Genomic DNA, 16,117 nt, shown 5'->3' with positions numbered 1-16,117 from the left:
ATGGACTTGTGTCTACTCACACACACCTACCTCTGGGTCCGATAAGGTCCAGTAACAAAAAAAAAAATGGAGGAGGACTGCGCCCTCTTCCGTTGGGGTGGACTGCATCAAAGGCAGCTGGGAGTAAACGGATAGTGGGGTCAGTTTACTCCCAGACTCCTAAGTGGGGTCTGTACGTGTCCACTGTGCAGAAACTGAGCAGACACGGACCTGTCACCAGCCCACTCTGCTCAGATCAGACCATGATCTGACCATGTAAAAGGGCCCCAATCCACACCTCAGCATTGTTTAGCTTGAAGTTTCAAAATGCTGGAGGAGAAAAAAATCATATATTCTCTAAGGAGTTGGTTCACATCTGCTCTACAGGTCACCTGAAGCTCAAAGTTCCGGAGCTTTTCTTTTGTAGCTTGCATCGGGGCAGATTGGTGTATTTTTTAACCACTTACGTAGATCTTACGTAGATCTACATCGGCAGACTTTGCGGTAGTATACCGGGATGATGCCTCTAGCTAGAGACATCATCCCGGTACCGTGGTTTAGAGCCAACGGTCGGCTTTCCGTCCGTAACGACCGATGCGGCTCGGGAGCCGCTAGATCGTTACCCGGGTGAGCGGGAGGGGACGTCCCTCCCCCCCTCCCGCCGCCTTCCGTGACTTTGCTCGTCCGCTGGCTGGATGGAGTCCCGATCAATGCCGGAAACGGCTTAGATCGGGTCTTCGATGACGTAACACGGAGGCGGCGTCCATGACGTCACTTCCGGGTTACTGTGCTGCAAAAAGCGGCAAATTTAAAACACGGCTGTATGCAAAAACGCAGTTTTCAGCGTTTTGCATACATGGAAGTGTAGTGGAGGGGTTTGGGGTCTTTTAGACCCTCGATCCCTCCATAAAGAGTACCTGTCACTGCATATTGGTGTCACAAAGGATGTTTACATTGCTTGTGACAGCAATAAAAGTGATCAGATTTATTTTTCTTTAAAAACCTGTAATAAAGTTAAAAAAAAAATAAAATAAATAGGAAAAAAAAAAAATGTAGCCGCCCCCGTCACCGTTAGCTCGCGCACAAAAAAAAACGTATACGGAAGTCGAGCCGCGAATGAAATCGCTGTTCAAACCACACATGTGAGGTATCGCCGCGATCGCCAGAGCGTGGGCAATAATAAAAAAAAGAGCTACACTCTAACTCTAATCTGGTAACCGTTAAATAAATTTAAAGCGTCGCCGATTGAGATCTCTATTGACCGTAGTTTGTCGCCATCCCACGGGGGGGCGCAATTTTAAACCGTAACATGTTGGGTATCTATTTACTCGGCGTGACATCATCTTTCACAATATACAAAAAAATGGGCTAACTTTACTGTTTTTAGTATTTTTTTAAATGCAGTGAAATATGATTTTTCAAAATTTTTCCAAAAAAATGGCGTTTTAAAGACCGCTGCGCAAATACCGCGTGACAAAAAATATTGCAATGACCGACATTTTATTCTCCAGAGTGTTTGCTAAAAAAATATATATAATGTTTGGGGGTTCTAAGTAGTTTTCTAGGAAAAAAATACTGGTTTTAACTTGTAAACAAAAAGTGTCCGAAATAGGGCTGGGGCTTAAGTGGTTAAGCGGTTTTTGTTCCATTGATAATTATTAAAATATATTCATGTATTTTATTCATTTATTTTTATTATCTTAAATAAATAAAGGGGGGGGGGGTAGGTTATTACAGCTTATTCTTCATCCCCTTAAGGCTTATTTGAGTGGGGGTGTTAGTTGGTCTTTCAGAAGTATTATGTAATGTCAGTATGAGAGTGTGTATTAACTTTGTGTATTTTTTCATCTCCAGGTTACTTCCAAGACGAAGAGGACTTGAAAGGCGACAGCATAAAAGATGAAGAGGAGGAAGATGATGACAGCACCTCCACCGCCCAACCCCAGGACAGCACGTACTCCCCCACCGATGAGGAACAAGAGGTAGCTGGGGACCCAAAGAGAAGCTTGAGCTTCCAGGGCTCCCCAGCAAGCCACACGTGCAACCAAGATGGGGAAAACGAATCCTTACTAAGCGATGCCAGTGACCAGGTTGCGGATATGAAAAGCTTATCATCTCCTAAAGATGCTCAGGACCAAAAAACAAACCAACAACCCAGGCTGCAAGGAGAAGCACAGGACTGCATCAATAAAATGAAGATGTCCTATGCCAACATATTGTCCGACTCCTACTGGACAAACTTAGGACTGAGTCTTAAGGTGCCTCATGCCGACAGAAAAGCATGTGAAAGCCGTAACGGAACCAGTAAAGGAGATTTTGATTGGCATCAGGATGCCCTTTCCAAAAGTTTACAGCAAAACCTACCTGCGAAATCCATTTCCAAGCCGAATCTTTTCAGCTCTGTCCAGCTGTACCGGCAAAACTCAAAAATGTACAACACAGTTTTCACAGGTGCCAGCAGGTTTCGCTGTAGACAGTGCAGTGCTGCGTACGATACCTTGGTGGAACTTACTGTGCACATGAACGAAATGGGCCATTATCAAGACGACAACCGCAAGAAAGACAAGCACAGACCAACCAGTTACTCAAAGCCTAGAAAACGGGCTTTTCAGGACATGGACAAAGAGGATGCACAGAAAGTTTTAAAATGCATGTTTTGTGGTGACTCGTTTGACTCGCTTCAAGATCTAAGTGTCCACATGATAAAAACGAAACATTACCAAAAAGTGCCTTTGAAGGAACCCATTCCAAGCATCTCATCTAAAATGGTCCCTTCTACGAAAAAACGAGTTTTTGAAGTGACCCGACCGTGCTCGCCAGATTCCACCACGGGTTCCTTTGTGGAGCACTGTAGCATGCAGAAAAACTCAAACACCCAACTGCCCTCCAACAACCGCTATGGATATCAAAATGGTGCCAGCTATACTTGGCAGTTTGAAGCCTGCAAGTCTCAAATTCTTAAGTGCATGGAATGTGGTAGTTCTCACGACACGTTGCAGCAGCTCACCACACACATGATGGTTACTGGACATTTCTTGAAAGTTACTAATTCAGCCTCAAAAAAGGGCAAGCAGCTGGTCTTGGACCCACTCGCTGTAGAAAAGATGCAGTCCCTCTCGGATTCCCCGTCAAGCGACAGTCAGTCAAAGCCATCCGCAAGCTCTCCTTCTGGGGGATCAACGTCGGAAATGATGACCAGTAAAGAATGTAAAGAAGACAATTCAGAAGAAGGTAACAAAGATGAAAAAGCAGACACAAGCGAGGAGCATAGGGAAGCTCTAGAAAAGCCTTTAGATCCAACATTGAAATACCAATACTTAAGAGAAGAAGATTTGGAAGATGCTTCTAAGGAAGGAGGTGACATTCTGAAATCTTTAGAAAACACGGTAACCTCAGCAATTAACAAGGCCCAAAATGGAACTCCAAGCTGGAGTGCGTATCCCAGCATCCATGCCGCATACCAAATCTCAGATGTCATGAAACCTTCGATGTCTCTTAATTCTCAAGTAATGCAAATGAGGAACTCCTTCTCTAATAAGTTTAGGCCGATTGCTCCAAAAGGCAAATCTGTGCATCTTCCTTCAAACACTCCTCCCGAACCCCAATCTACACAAGTTAAAGAGGAGTTTGAGGATGCAGAATTAGAAACAGAACCATCGGAAGAAATTAAGATGGATGGAATGCCCACAGACATAAATGAAGAGTCACCCAAAACCTTAGACTTACTTGAGATGAGAAAAGAACCAAACAGCCCACCAAGACCAGAGGATAAAATTAAACAGAATTGTGAAAAGGAGAAGGCAAAGTTCCTGGAGCCATTAGAGTCTTCACCAGGAAGTGAAGACTGTTCAGCACTGAGGAATTCAGCAAATTGTTCGCCTGATATCCCATGCGTAAACCCTCTCAGTGCTTTGCAGTCTGTTCTAAACAATCACCTAGGAAAAGCCTCCGAATCACTGAGGTCTCCAGGAAGTTCCAATTCCACAAGTCTGGTCACCGTGTTTCAGAAGCCCCCTATGAACCGGGTGGAGAAACCAGCTGTATGTCTCACTCCACCGCGGCCTGCATCCCAATTTTTATTTGAAACCAGTGACCAGCCCATTGACCTCACCAAATCTAAGAATAAAAAGGTTGAGTCTGCTAAAGCCAAGTCTTGCAGGTCTCCACCTCAGAAGCACGCTCTGTCAGACATAGCTGATATGGTCAAAATTCTTCCAAAAGCTACAACTCCAAAGCATGTATCTTCTGGAAGAATGGGCCCCATGAAACTAGACATGGACTCCAGGCACATTGACGTAGTCCCCACCGAGGTCTCATCACTGCATAAAAGAAAGGGAAGACAATCGAACTGGAATCCTCAGCATCTCCTTATTTTACAAGCCCAGTTTGCCTCCAGTCTCTTCCAGACTTCAGAGGGAAAATATTTGTTATCGGACCTTGGACCTCAAGAACGAATGCAGATTTCAAAGTTTACTGGACTGTCCATGACAACGATCAGCCACTGGTTGGCCAATGTCAAGTATCAGCTTCGGAAGACTGGAGGGACAAAATTTTTGAAAAACATGGATAAAGGACACCCCGTGTTTTACTGCAGTGACTGTGCATCTCAGTTTAGAACCCCCTCCAGCTACATAAACCACTTAGAGACCCATCTTGGATTCCAGATGAAAGACATGAACAGACTGACTGTTGAACAGCAAACCAAGGTCGAAAAGGAGATCTCGCGAGTAGCTGTTCAACGGTCCCCTCAACCTGTAGCTGGGGAAGACGATACGGACTCCAAGTTTAAATGTAAATTGTGTTGTCGGACATTTGCCAGCAAACATGCAGTCAAGCTGCACTTAAGCAAAACACATAGCAAGTCCCCAGAACATCATTCACAGTTTGTAGCTGAGATTGATGAGGAGTAATTTCTATATGATGCATTGATTCTGAGTTTAATCTTTTTTTTTTTTTCTTTGGACTGTACAGTTTAAGAAACCAACAGAACGGGCTTGTGTGCTTTCATAGAAGTAGTAAACCTATTGAAGTGTCAGGTGTATGTCGGTGTATATATATCTGGTGATGTATATACTGGTCTACTTTGCATTATGTTCTGGCGGGTCAGAGACCCCTGCCACATGCAGATTTTCCATTTACTTTTGGTTTTTATAAAATGTTGCTGCTAAATCCATATCCCATAGAAGCTCCACCAGTCCCAAATTTAGCTGTAACCAGGCCTATCTACATATGAGGAAGAGCTTTCCTAGTATGATGGTTGGGGTCACATTTCCCAAAGGGCCAGTTGGCCCGCCCTGCAGCCACAAATGAGACGCATTCACAGTAGAAGTGATTTGCCTCTATAACATTGCAGATCCAATACACACTACAGGGTTTAACTTGTGGTACATGCAAATTAAGAGGGAATGGTTTTTTTTATGTCGAATACACACTGTAGAGTGTGCTGAACTCACTGTCCCTACGAGGTGACCCTGGAGTTGACTTGTCTATCAAGAAGAAAATTTCAGGTTTCTATACACACCTATGAACACATCAACCTAATGAGGGCCCCAACATTTTCTAGCTCACAATATGGTAACAAGTGTCTCCTTGCCAAGGTCACTGGACAAATGAAACCCAAAAATTACCTATGCACTAATATTGTATTGGAAAGATATAATTTCTAACCCTTTTGGCTTGGCTAACTTTATTCAGACAGGTACTGAACTGCTGAAAGGGCTCCACAAGCAACAACAGCCGCTAGTTTAAGATCACTAGTATATATACACTATATGGCCAAAAGCATGTGGAAACCCCTTCAAATGATGACGTTCCGGTGCACAAAGCCTGGTCTTTAAAGACATAGTTTGATGAGTTTGGTGTGACAGAACTCCACAATCTTGGTAAAGACTAGAGGTGGTTATAGTAGCAAAGAACGTGGGGGTGGGCAACTCCATTTTGGAATGGGATGTCCTACAAGCTCATATAGGTTTAATGGTCAGGTGTCCACAAACTTTTGGCCTAATAGTGTATGCAATGCAAAAGAAGAAACCAAAAAATAAGTATTGTCAACCCCCCCCCCCCCCCCCCCATCTCTAATTATTATAGCAGCTTTTACTAATCCTGAAATGTACTCGTCAGTCTTATTGGCCCTATATGGAATGAACTACCACATCCAGTTCCTTTCCAATAGGACGAAAATGTGATGTCTAAAGCCCCGTACACACGTACCGATTGTTGGCCGTGAATTTTCGGCCGCCGCCCGATCGGCCGATTGTCGGCTTGTTAGTATGATGCTTCCGACAACCGACTACGACTTTTCGGCCGAACAAAATCTGGTGTGCATGCTATAAAATTTTTGTTGGCCGTCAACAGAACGGCCGATTGTTCGTCAGTCAGTACAGATTTCGGCCGACAAAAGTCAGATGAGCAAGACTGGGCATGCCCAGAGAAGAAAAAACACACGAAAAGTAGACCAGAACATGACATCACTTCTGCAGTTGGTTGTTGTTGGCAGTCTAGAGCACATTTCAACCAACACAACAACACTGGACAAAAGACGGCCGATCGGTCGGCCAACAATCGGTACGTGTGTACGGGGCTTTACATTGGCTGTAATGGAAATTTAAGATGTTCAAGTAGGGTTGTGGTATTTAGAGACACATTGGGGGAGGTTTACTAGAACTGAAGCACTTAGAATCTGGAGCAGCTGTGCATGGTAGCCTATTCTAACTTCAGCTTGTTCAATAAAGCTTTGACCATAAAACCTAGATGCTGATTGGATTCCATGCTGAGCTGCACCAGATTTTGCACTCTCCAGTATTAGTAAATCCCCTCATTGTTTATAAAAGATTTCTTCAAATGGAAGAGAAAGGGACGTAGTTGGCCACCATGGGTGACACCAACACATTTCGCTTCTCCTCTTATAGGGTACATTTTTTGAATTAGGTGGAAGTTGGAAACTCTGCTCACCCCTTTAGTGAGGACATCATTAAAATACTAAAGCCTCGTACACACACAACGATTATCGGCCGACCGATCGGCTGACTTTTGTCCAGTGTTGTTGTGTTGGTTGAAATGTGCTCTGGACTGCACACAAATTTTCTCGGCCAACAAAAATCTACTTCAGAAGTGATGTCATGTGCTGGTTTACTTTCCGTGTGTTTTTTCTTCTCTGAGCATGCCCAGTCTTGCTCATCAGATTTTTGTCTGCCGAAATCTGTACTGACTGACGGAAAATCGGCCGTTGTGATGACGGCCAACAAAAATTTTATAGCCTGCACACCAGATTTTATTCGGCCGAAATGTCGGAGTCGGTTGTCGAAAGCATCATACTAACAAGCCGAAAATCGGCCGATCGGACGTTGGCCGAAAATTCACGGCCAACTATCGACGCGTGAGTACGAGGCATTAAAGTGACGATGTCATGGGGACTTCCATTGTTAGCCTTCTTTTAAAAATGCTAGATGCCTGGCAACGAATGGCTTTATTACTTTTGAGTCACAGACCGGAAAGAGCATGAGAAAACAGAAAGCATTGAAGCAACCGAAGCATCAGCATGATGGCCAGGAAGCTAACATTCTCAATGGTAGCCCCCATACTTTTCTCAAGATAGGGTCACTTTAAAATAACAAAATCTAATTTACATTATGTTTGGCGCCATGGATCCCTGTATACAGTTTTCTTATTTAAATACATTTTGGTAATCTATTGCAAAGATCCTGCCAGTGACACGACTTCCTGTTGTAGCCTTACAACTCTCTAAGCCACTGCCATGCAATTGCAGCAGTGGTGTCAGCCAGCTGTGTGTGCGCTATCTCGTCTACGCACGGCTCCTGCAGCTCACCAGCCTACTGAAGGAGCTCACCCACAACGCTGCTGCTAATTGTGAGGCAGTAGTTAACCATTGTCAGCCTGGAACAGGATGTGCTGCTGCTGGCGGGATCTCCGGGTAAAAAACTATACAAGAAATTGCTTAAAGCCCAAATCCTGGGCACAAAAAAATACCCTTAAGGGACCCCCTGTACTGCAACGGTTGCTAGCTAAGTCTTGGGGGTACAAGAAGAGCCTGCATTACCTATTTGGCTCCCCGCTCCAGCGCTCTCCTCCTTTTCCAGAAGCTCCAGTTCGCGGGCGGTCCCTTGCTGTCATCACATACAATGTAGGTGTTCCGATTGTACTTAGTGGGGTTGACGGGAATCTGGTCATACCACTGGTGGGAGCCTGCTAGAGCAAGGAGAATGGTAAGTAATACAGCCTCTTCTAAAACCCCTTGAACTTAACAGGCACGTAACGCAGTGCGTGTGGTTGGGGGGGGGATGCAAGGGTATTTTTTTTTTATGCCCAGAGTTGGGCTTCCAAAATTTACTGAAGGAAATTGTATAACACATCAAGCTTGTGGTAACCTTCTTTGTCTCCACATTGCTCTTCACTGCCAGCCTAAGGACTACTTTACTGAATATCCCTTAAAGTGTATCTAAACCCAAAAAATGTAATTCTTTATTTAATTATATATTGGACCCTGTCAGTGGTAAATGGTTTGTCTCAACCCTCTAACTGCTACATTTGCAGGACAGCTTGTTCTGTTGAAAAACAAAACTTACTGGTTGGATCACCAGGTGGAAATAAAGGAAAAAAAGACTAAAAAAGAAAACTATCCTGTTCCTGCTCCTAATAACCCAAGGGTTATTAACAGAATACATTTCTGCTTTTGGGTTATGATACGCTATAAGAGTTTACATTTGGTAAAAACACTTTTGATACTGCAACACACACACATGCTGCTTGCAGCCACAAGGGGGCACCCTAAATTCATCAATGTCCTGAAGAAAACCTGTCACAAACATCTGTGAAAAGCCTCAGAAGCTGCCATTCTGCAACTTCTTGACTTCATGCTAGTTCCAAGTTGAGTAAATTGACCTTTTTTGCCATGGGACTAGTATGTAGGTGACTGGTTGAGTGACTTGCAGCTTCTATCTCAAACTTCTCACATAGGCAAGCCAACATAATAAGCCAAACGTGACCAACCAAAAAAGCAGATCTGGGCCTATAGACATTCGTGATCCTGCTCCCATTGACTCTCCTGTTGCTGCCCCCATTGACACTCCTGTTCCTGATTCCATTAACACTCCTGTTCCTGCTCCTATTGACACTCCTGTTCCCACTCCAATTGACTCCTGTTGTTTTCCATATTGGCACTCCTGTTCCTTCTCCCATTGACACTCCTGTTCCTGCTCCCATTGACACTCTTGTTCCTGCTCCCATTGACTCTCCTGCTGTTGCCCCCATTGACACTCCAGTTCCTGTTTCCATTAACACTCCTATTCCTGCTCCAATTGACACTACTCTTGCTGCCTCTATTGACACTCTTGTTCCTGCTCCCATTGACACTCCTATTCCTGATTCCATTGGCAGTCCTGTTCCCAATCCAATTGACACTCCCGTTCCTAATTCCATTGACTCTCCTGTTCCTGCTCCTATTGACACTCCTGTTGCTGCCTCTATTGACACTCCTGTTCCTGCTCCTATTGACACTCCTATTCCTGATTCCATTGGCAGTCCTGTTCCCACTCCAATTGACACTCCTGTTCCTAATTCCGTTGACTCTCCTGTTCCTGCTCCTATGGACACTCCTGTTGCTGAACCCATTGACACTCCTGTTCCTTTTGACACTCCTTTTCCTGCTCCCATTGATACTCCTGTTCCTGCTCCCATTGACACTCCTGTTCCTGATTCCATTGACACTCCTGTTCCTGATTCCATTGACACTCCTTTTCCTGATTCCATTGACACTCTTGTTTAGGCTCCCATTGACACACCTGTTTCTGATTTAATTGACTCTCCTGTTGCTGTTTCTATTGACACTCCTGTTCCTGCTCCTATTGACACTCCTTGTTCCCACTCCCATTGACTCTCCTGTTCCTACTCCCATTGACTCCTGTTCCTGCTTCCATTGACTCTCCTGTTCCTGTTCCCGCTCCCATTGATTCTCCTTTTGCTGTTTCCATTGACACTCCTGTTCCTGTTCCTATTGACTCTCCTGTTGCCAACTCCATTGACACTCCTGTTCCTGCTCATTTTGACTCTCCTGTTCCTATTTCCATTGACACTTCTGTTCCTGCTCGTATTGACTCTCCTGTTTCTGCTCAAATTGACATTCCTGTTCCTGCTTCCATTGACACTCCTGTTCCTGCTTCTATTGACTCTCCTGTTCCCATTGACACTTCTGTTCCCGCTTCTATTAACACTCCTGTTCCCGCTTCCATAGACACTACTCTTCCTTCTCCTATTGAAACTCCTCTTCCTGCTCCCATTGACACTCCTCTTCCTGCTTCCATTGACACTCCTGTTGCTGATTCCATTGACACTCCTGTTGCTGATTCCATTGACACTCCTGTTCCTGCTGCAATTGAAACTCCTGTTCCTGCTGCAATTGACACTCCTGTTCCTGCTGCCATTAACACCCCTGTTCCTGCTCCCTTTGAAACTCCTGTTCCTGCTCTTATTGACACTCCTGTTCCTGCTCTTATTGACAGTCCTGTTCCTGCTGCCATTGACACTCCTGTTCCTGCTGCCATTGACACTCCTGTTCCTGCTCCCATTGACACTCCTGGTCCTGCTCCCATTGGCTCACACCTTCCATGTCACATTGAATGACGCTTTACAAACGGTTCACTTCAATTTCTATCACTTTAGACTTTGTTACCACCTTCTGTTGAGCCCCTCGAGGGGGCAGGCCTGCCCCGGTGGCCGAGGGGCGTGGCCAGTTTAATGGACACGCCCTCCCTGTATATAGTGCAATATTCTGGTTTTTGCAATGGGGGAGAAGCACAAATAACAGAAAATCTTTACTTGTGAGGTTAACATGCCCGGGACGGGGGAAGGGTTTTGTACGGTATGTTAACTTGCTGAAGACGTATCACTGATCTGCAGATGTAACTTAAAGAAAATGTTCTATCTTATGTTGTTTAAGGCGGATACTCAGTCTGTTAAGTTTGTAATATATAAATGCTGTAACAATTCATATTTAAGCAGGTTATAATGATTAAAAAAATGAATATTACTGTTCAACTAATTAAACTGTTATTTTTTAATGACCAAAGAGTGGAAAGGCTTTTTCTTCATTAGCGGGGGATGGGTGATACTCGGCATCTGGTTCCCAATGGAGTACACCTTGTTCATGTTTATTTGATGGACTTTGGTGACACCCAAACGAAGGCAGCTTCACTTCACGGTGTCACTGCATCAGAGGCTGGAGGGACGTATACCTGCTGCACACTGTGATTGGGAGCCATCCATATGACTGATCCTGGGGCTGGTCCTCAGATCACTCAGCAGGTACAAGTACTCTTTATCCTGCACTGTGCTAGGCCACTGTGACTGGTACCCCACCACCAGACAAGGCTTTTCCTATATGAGATCAGATCTGGTCAGAGACTGCAGACATAGTACAGGAGATGGTCAGAGACTGCAGACATGGTACAGGAGATGGTCAGAGACTGCAGACATACTACAGGAGATGGTCAGAGACTGCAGACATACTACAGGAGATGGTCAGAGACTGCAGACATACTACAGGAGATGGTCAGAGACTGCACACATGGTACAGGAGATGGTCAGAGACTGCAGACATACTACAGGAGATGGTCAGAGACTGCAGACATACTACAGGAGATGGTCAGAGACTGCACACATGGTACAGGAGATGGTCAGAGACTGCACACATGGTACAGGAGATGGTCAGAGACTGCAGACATACTACAGGAGATGGTCAGAGACTGCAGACATGCTACAGGAGATGGTCAGAGACTGCAGGCATGCTACAAGAGATGGTCAGAGACTGCAGACATACTACAGGAGATGGCCAGAGACTGCAAACATTGTACAGGAGATGGTCAGAGACTGCAGACATACTACAATAGAAGGTCAGAGACTGCAGACATGATACAAGAGATGATCACAGACTACAGACATTGTACAGGGGATGGTCAGAGACTGCAGACATACTACAGGAGATGGTCAGAGACTACAGACATGATACAGGAGATGGTCAGAGACTGCAGACATACTACAGGAGATGGTCAGAGACTGCACACATGGTACAGGAGATGGTCAGAGACTGCAGACATACTACAGGAGATGGTCAGAGACTGCAGACATAATACAGGAGATGATCACAGACTACAGACATTGTACAGGGGATGGTCAGAGACTGCAGACATGCTACAGGAGATGGTCAGAGACTGCAGACATACTACAATAGAAGGTCAGAAACTGCAGACATGATACAGGAGATGGTCAGACTGCAGACATAGTACAGGGGATTATTTAAAAAAAAAAAAAATGAACAAACATCTGCATAGCAATTAATTCAGCTGAACTGCTCGTACATTCATTCTGTGCGAATAGAATGAAAAACAATCATTCTATTTCCTCTGCTGGTGCTTGGGAAAATACATTATGGCCACTAGATGGAGCTGAGGATCTCAGGAACTACTTACCACTTATGATCCTCAGCTCCATCTAGTGGCCATAATGTATATTCCCGAAGCACTTTTTTTTTTTTTTTAATGGTTAACCACTTAAGCCCCGGAAGATTTTACCCCCTTCCTGACCAGGGCCTATTTTGCGATTCGGCACTGCGTGACTTTAACGGACAATTGCGCGGTCGTGTGACGCTGTACCTAAACGAATTTGACGTCCTTTTGTTCCCTGTTCCCACAAACAGAGCTTTCTTTTGGTGGTATTTGATCACCTGTGCGATTTTTTGATCATGCGCTATAAACAAAAAAAGAGCGTAAATTTTGCAAAAATAACAATATTTTTCACATTTTTTTATATGAAATTCCCCCCAAAAAAAATTTAAAAATCAAAATTTTTTAAAATTTTCGGCCAATTTGTTTTATGCTACATATGTTTGGTAAAAAAAAAAAAATCGCAAAAAGCGTATTTTGATTGGTTTGCGCAAAAGTTATCGCGTTTACTAATAAAGGGAAAGATTTTTGTCATTTTTGTTGTTTTTTTTTTTTAACGAGTAATAGCGGCGATCTGCGATTTTTTTTGCGGTACTGCGACATTGCGACGGACAGATCGGACCCTTGACTGACATTTTTGACACTTTTGGGGGTACCAGTGACATTACTACAGTAATCAGTGCTATACATATGCACTGTTACTGTAAAAATGACACTTTCAGTGAAAGGGTTACATTTTTTTTTGAGAGGGAGGGGCTATGTGTGTCCCTAGGGGCGTGATTCTAACTGTGATTGGCTGTGGCTTGAGGTGTAGGAACAGAGATCAACGGTCCTACATAGTAGAACCGTATGATCACTATTTCTACACCGGGGAGAATAACAGGCGGCTGTGTTTACATTAGCCGCCTGCCTTTCTCCCTCTCCACCGACGATCGTGAGTGACCGGCGGACGATCGGGTCCGCCGGTCACACGCGCGGGGGGGTCAGTGACCGCGCGGGAGCGCGCCTCCTGCGGCGCGCGGGAGCTCCCTGAGCCCTCACAGCAACGTAGATCTACGTCGCTCTGCCTGTGAGGGGCTGACCGCCGCAGTAAATATACTGTGAGCAGTCGGCAAGCGATTAAACACATTTGACCTGAAGAGAAATTAGCATAACATTGGATTTTTCCCCATTTACGCTGGATGAATATATGTAGATGGTTTCATAAATAACCCCCTGTGTAGAAAGCCTCAACAAAATAGTAAAGAAGCGCTGACAGTAATATTGTAGGGGTAGGATGCCATCGCTGCTTTCCTTCTGGCTGTAGTTTTCACTTATGAATAAGGGGGGAGAGATTTACTAAAACTGGAGCAGCTGTGCATAGTAACCAATCAGCTTCTAGCTTCAGCTTGTTCACTTAAGCTTTGACAATAAAACCTGGAAGCTGATTGGTTAATAGGCACAACTGCACCAGAGCGACAACATTATTTTATTTCCTGTAACAGAGCGATAACACTATTCCACTTCCTGTAACAGAGTGACAACACTATTCCACTTCCTGTAACAGAGTGACAACACTATTCCACTTCCTGTAACAGAGTGACAACACTATTCCACTTCCTGTAACAGAGCGATAACACTACTCCACTTCCTGTAACAGAGTGACAACACTATTCCACTTCCTGTAACAGAGTGACAACACTATTCCACTTCCTGTAACAGAGCGATAACACTACTCCACTTCCTGTAACAGAGCGACAACACTATTCCATTTCCTGTAACAGAGTGACAACACTATTCCACTTCCTGTAACAGAGTGACAACACTATTCCACTTCCTGTAACAGAGTGACAACACTATTCCACTTCCTGTAACAGAGTGACAACACTATTCCACTTCCTGTAACAGAGCGATAACACTACTCCACTTCCTGTAACAGAGTGACAACACTATTCCATTTCCTGTAACAGAGTGACAACACTATTCCACTTCCTGTAACAGAGTGACAACACTATTCCACTTCCTGTAACAGAGTGACAACACTATTCCACTTCCTGTAACAAAGTGACAACACTATTCCACTTCCTGTAACAGAGTGACAACACTATTCCACTTCCTGTAACAGAGTGACAACATTATTCCACTTCCTGTAACAGAGTGACAACACTATTCCATTTCCTGTAACAGAGTGACAACACTATTCCACTTCCTGTAACAAAAAAAAAAATAGTGTCCCCCCCGATGTAAATCCATCGTCAATCATATTACCCACCGCACCCGAAAAATAGAAATAAATTCCAAGACTTAGGCATCCCGCCAAGTGACGCTCTTGAGCTTTGACAGCTGTTTTATATGCAAGGGGCGTGGCCACATGGTTATGTCACCCAGTGGCACCTCCCCCATCTGACCTCATGTGACGTCAGAAGGGGCAGTGCCACCGGGTGATGTCCTTGGGTGGCCCCGCCCCTTGCAAATAAAACAGCTGTCAATGCTCAAGAGCGTCACTCGGCGGGATGCCTAAGTCTTGGGATTTTTTTCTATTTTTCGGGTGCGGTGGGTATTTTTCGGGTGCGGTTGGTATTTTTCGGGTGCGGTGGGTAATGTGATTGACGATGGATTTACATCGGGGGGGGGCACTATTTTGTTATTTTTATTTTTGAATAAAGGACTTGTCAAAAACTGTCTTTTGTGTTTATTATTTTGTACACTTCTTTGGTGAATGGGTAGGGGTACGATGTACCTGATACCCATTCACATGGGGGGGCGGGATCTGGGGGCCCCCTTTTTGAAGGGGGCTTTCAGATTCCGATAAGCCCCCCCACCCGCAGACCCCCACAACCACAGGGTTGTTGGGAAGAGGTCAACAAGGTACTTTGGGGGGCACCCCAAAGCACCCTCCCCATGTTGGGGGCAAGTGGCTTGTGTTGGTTCAGGAGGGGGGGGCGCTCGCTCGTCCCCCCCCCTTTCCTGCCCTGCCAGGCTGCATGCTTGGATAAGCGCCTGGACCCCACCCCAGTTTTTTTTTTTGGCTTGGAGTTCCCCTTAAAATCTATACAAGACCCAAAGGGCCTGCTATAGATTTTTGGAGGGACCCCATGTAGTTTTTTTTTTTATTTTGTCATAGGGTTCCCCTTAACAACTTAAATACGGGGCACTTTCACCCCCTTCCTGCCCAGACCAATTTTCAGCTTTCAGCACTCATTGGTGTCTATGGGAACTATTGGTCAGCTTGGCATTGTACTGCTCCCTGTCTTTTACATTGGCGTCTATGGTAACTATTGGTCAGCTTGGCATGGCACTGCTCCCTGTCTTTAACCACTTCAATACGGGGCACTTTTCCCTTTCCTGCCCAGGCCAATTTTCAGCTTTTAGCGCTGTTGCATTTTGAATGACAAGTGCGCAACACTGTACCAAAACCAAATTTAAGTCATTTTTTCCCCCACAAATATAGCTTTCTTTTGGTGGTATTTGATCACTGTAAGGATTTTTCTTTTTTGCTACACAAATAAAAAAAGACCAAAAAGTTTGAAAAAAAAAAAAAGTTTTTTTGTTTATGTTATAAAATTGTGTAAATAAATACGTTTTTTCCTGCACTGATGAGGCCGCACTGACAGGCACTGATGGGGTGGCACTGATATGCAGCACTAAAGGGCACTGATAGTGGCACTGATATGCAGCGCTGATAGGCACTGAAAGGTAGCACTGAT

The 16,117-nt window shown here is 44.7% G+C and overlaps 1 protein-coding gene across 3 annotated transcripts in view; it reads left to right on the top strand.

Moving 5' to 3' along the window:
- The window catches only part of TSHZ2 (teashirt zinc finger homeobox 2), a 255,581-nt gene extending 249,721 nt beyond the window's left edge, over window positions 1-5,860 (top strand). For all 3 annotated transcript variants that reach the window (XM_082272180.1, XM_082272181.1, XM_082272179.1), the window contains one exon: window positions 1,834-5,860. In XM_082272180.1, the coding sequence (XP_082128306.1) occupies window positions 1,834-4,889 (3,056 nt within the window). In that variant the 3' untranslated portion in view covers window positions 4,890-5,860. The remainder of the gene's footprint in view (window positions 1-1,833) is intronic.
- Window positions 5,861-16,117: the final 10,257 nt, after the last annotated feature.

Source organism: Pelophylax lessonae (assembly GCF_965119305.1).
Source record: "Pelophylax lessonae genome assembly, chromosome: 11".
Lineage (NCBI taxonomy): Eukaryota > Metazoa > Chordata > Amphibia > Anura > Ranidae > Pelophylax > Pelophylax lessonae.
This window is presented reverse-complemented; position numbering and strand designations above follow the sequence as displayed.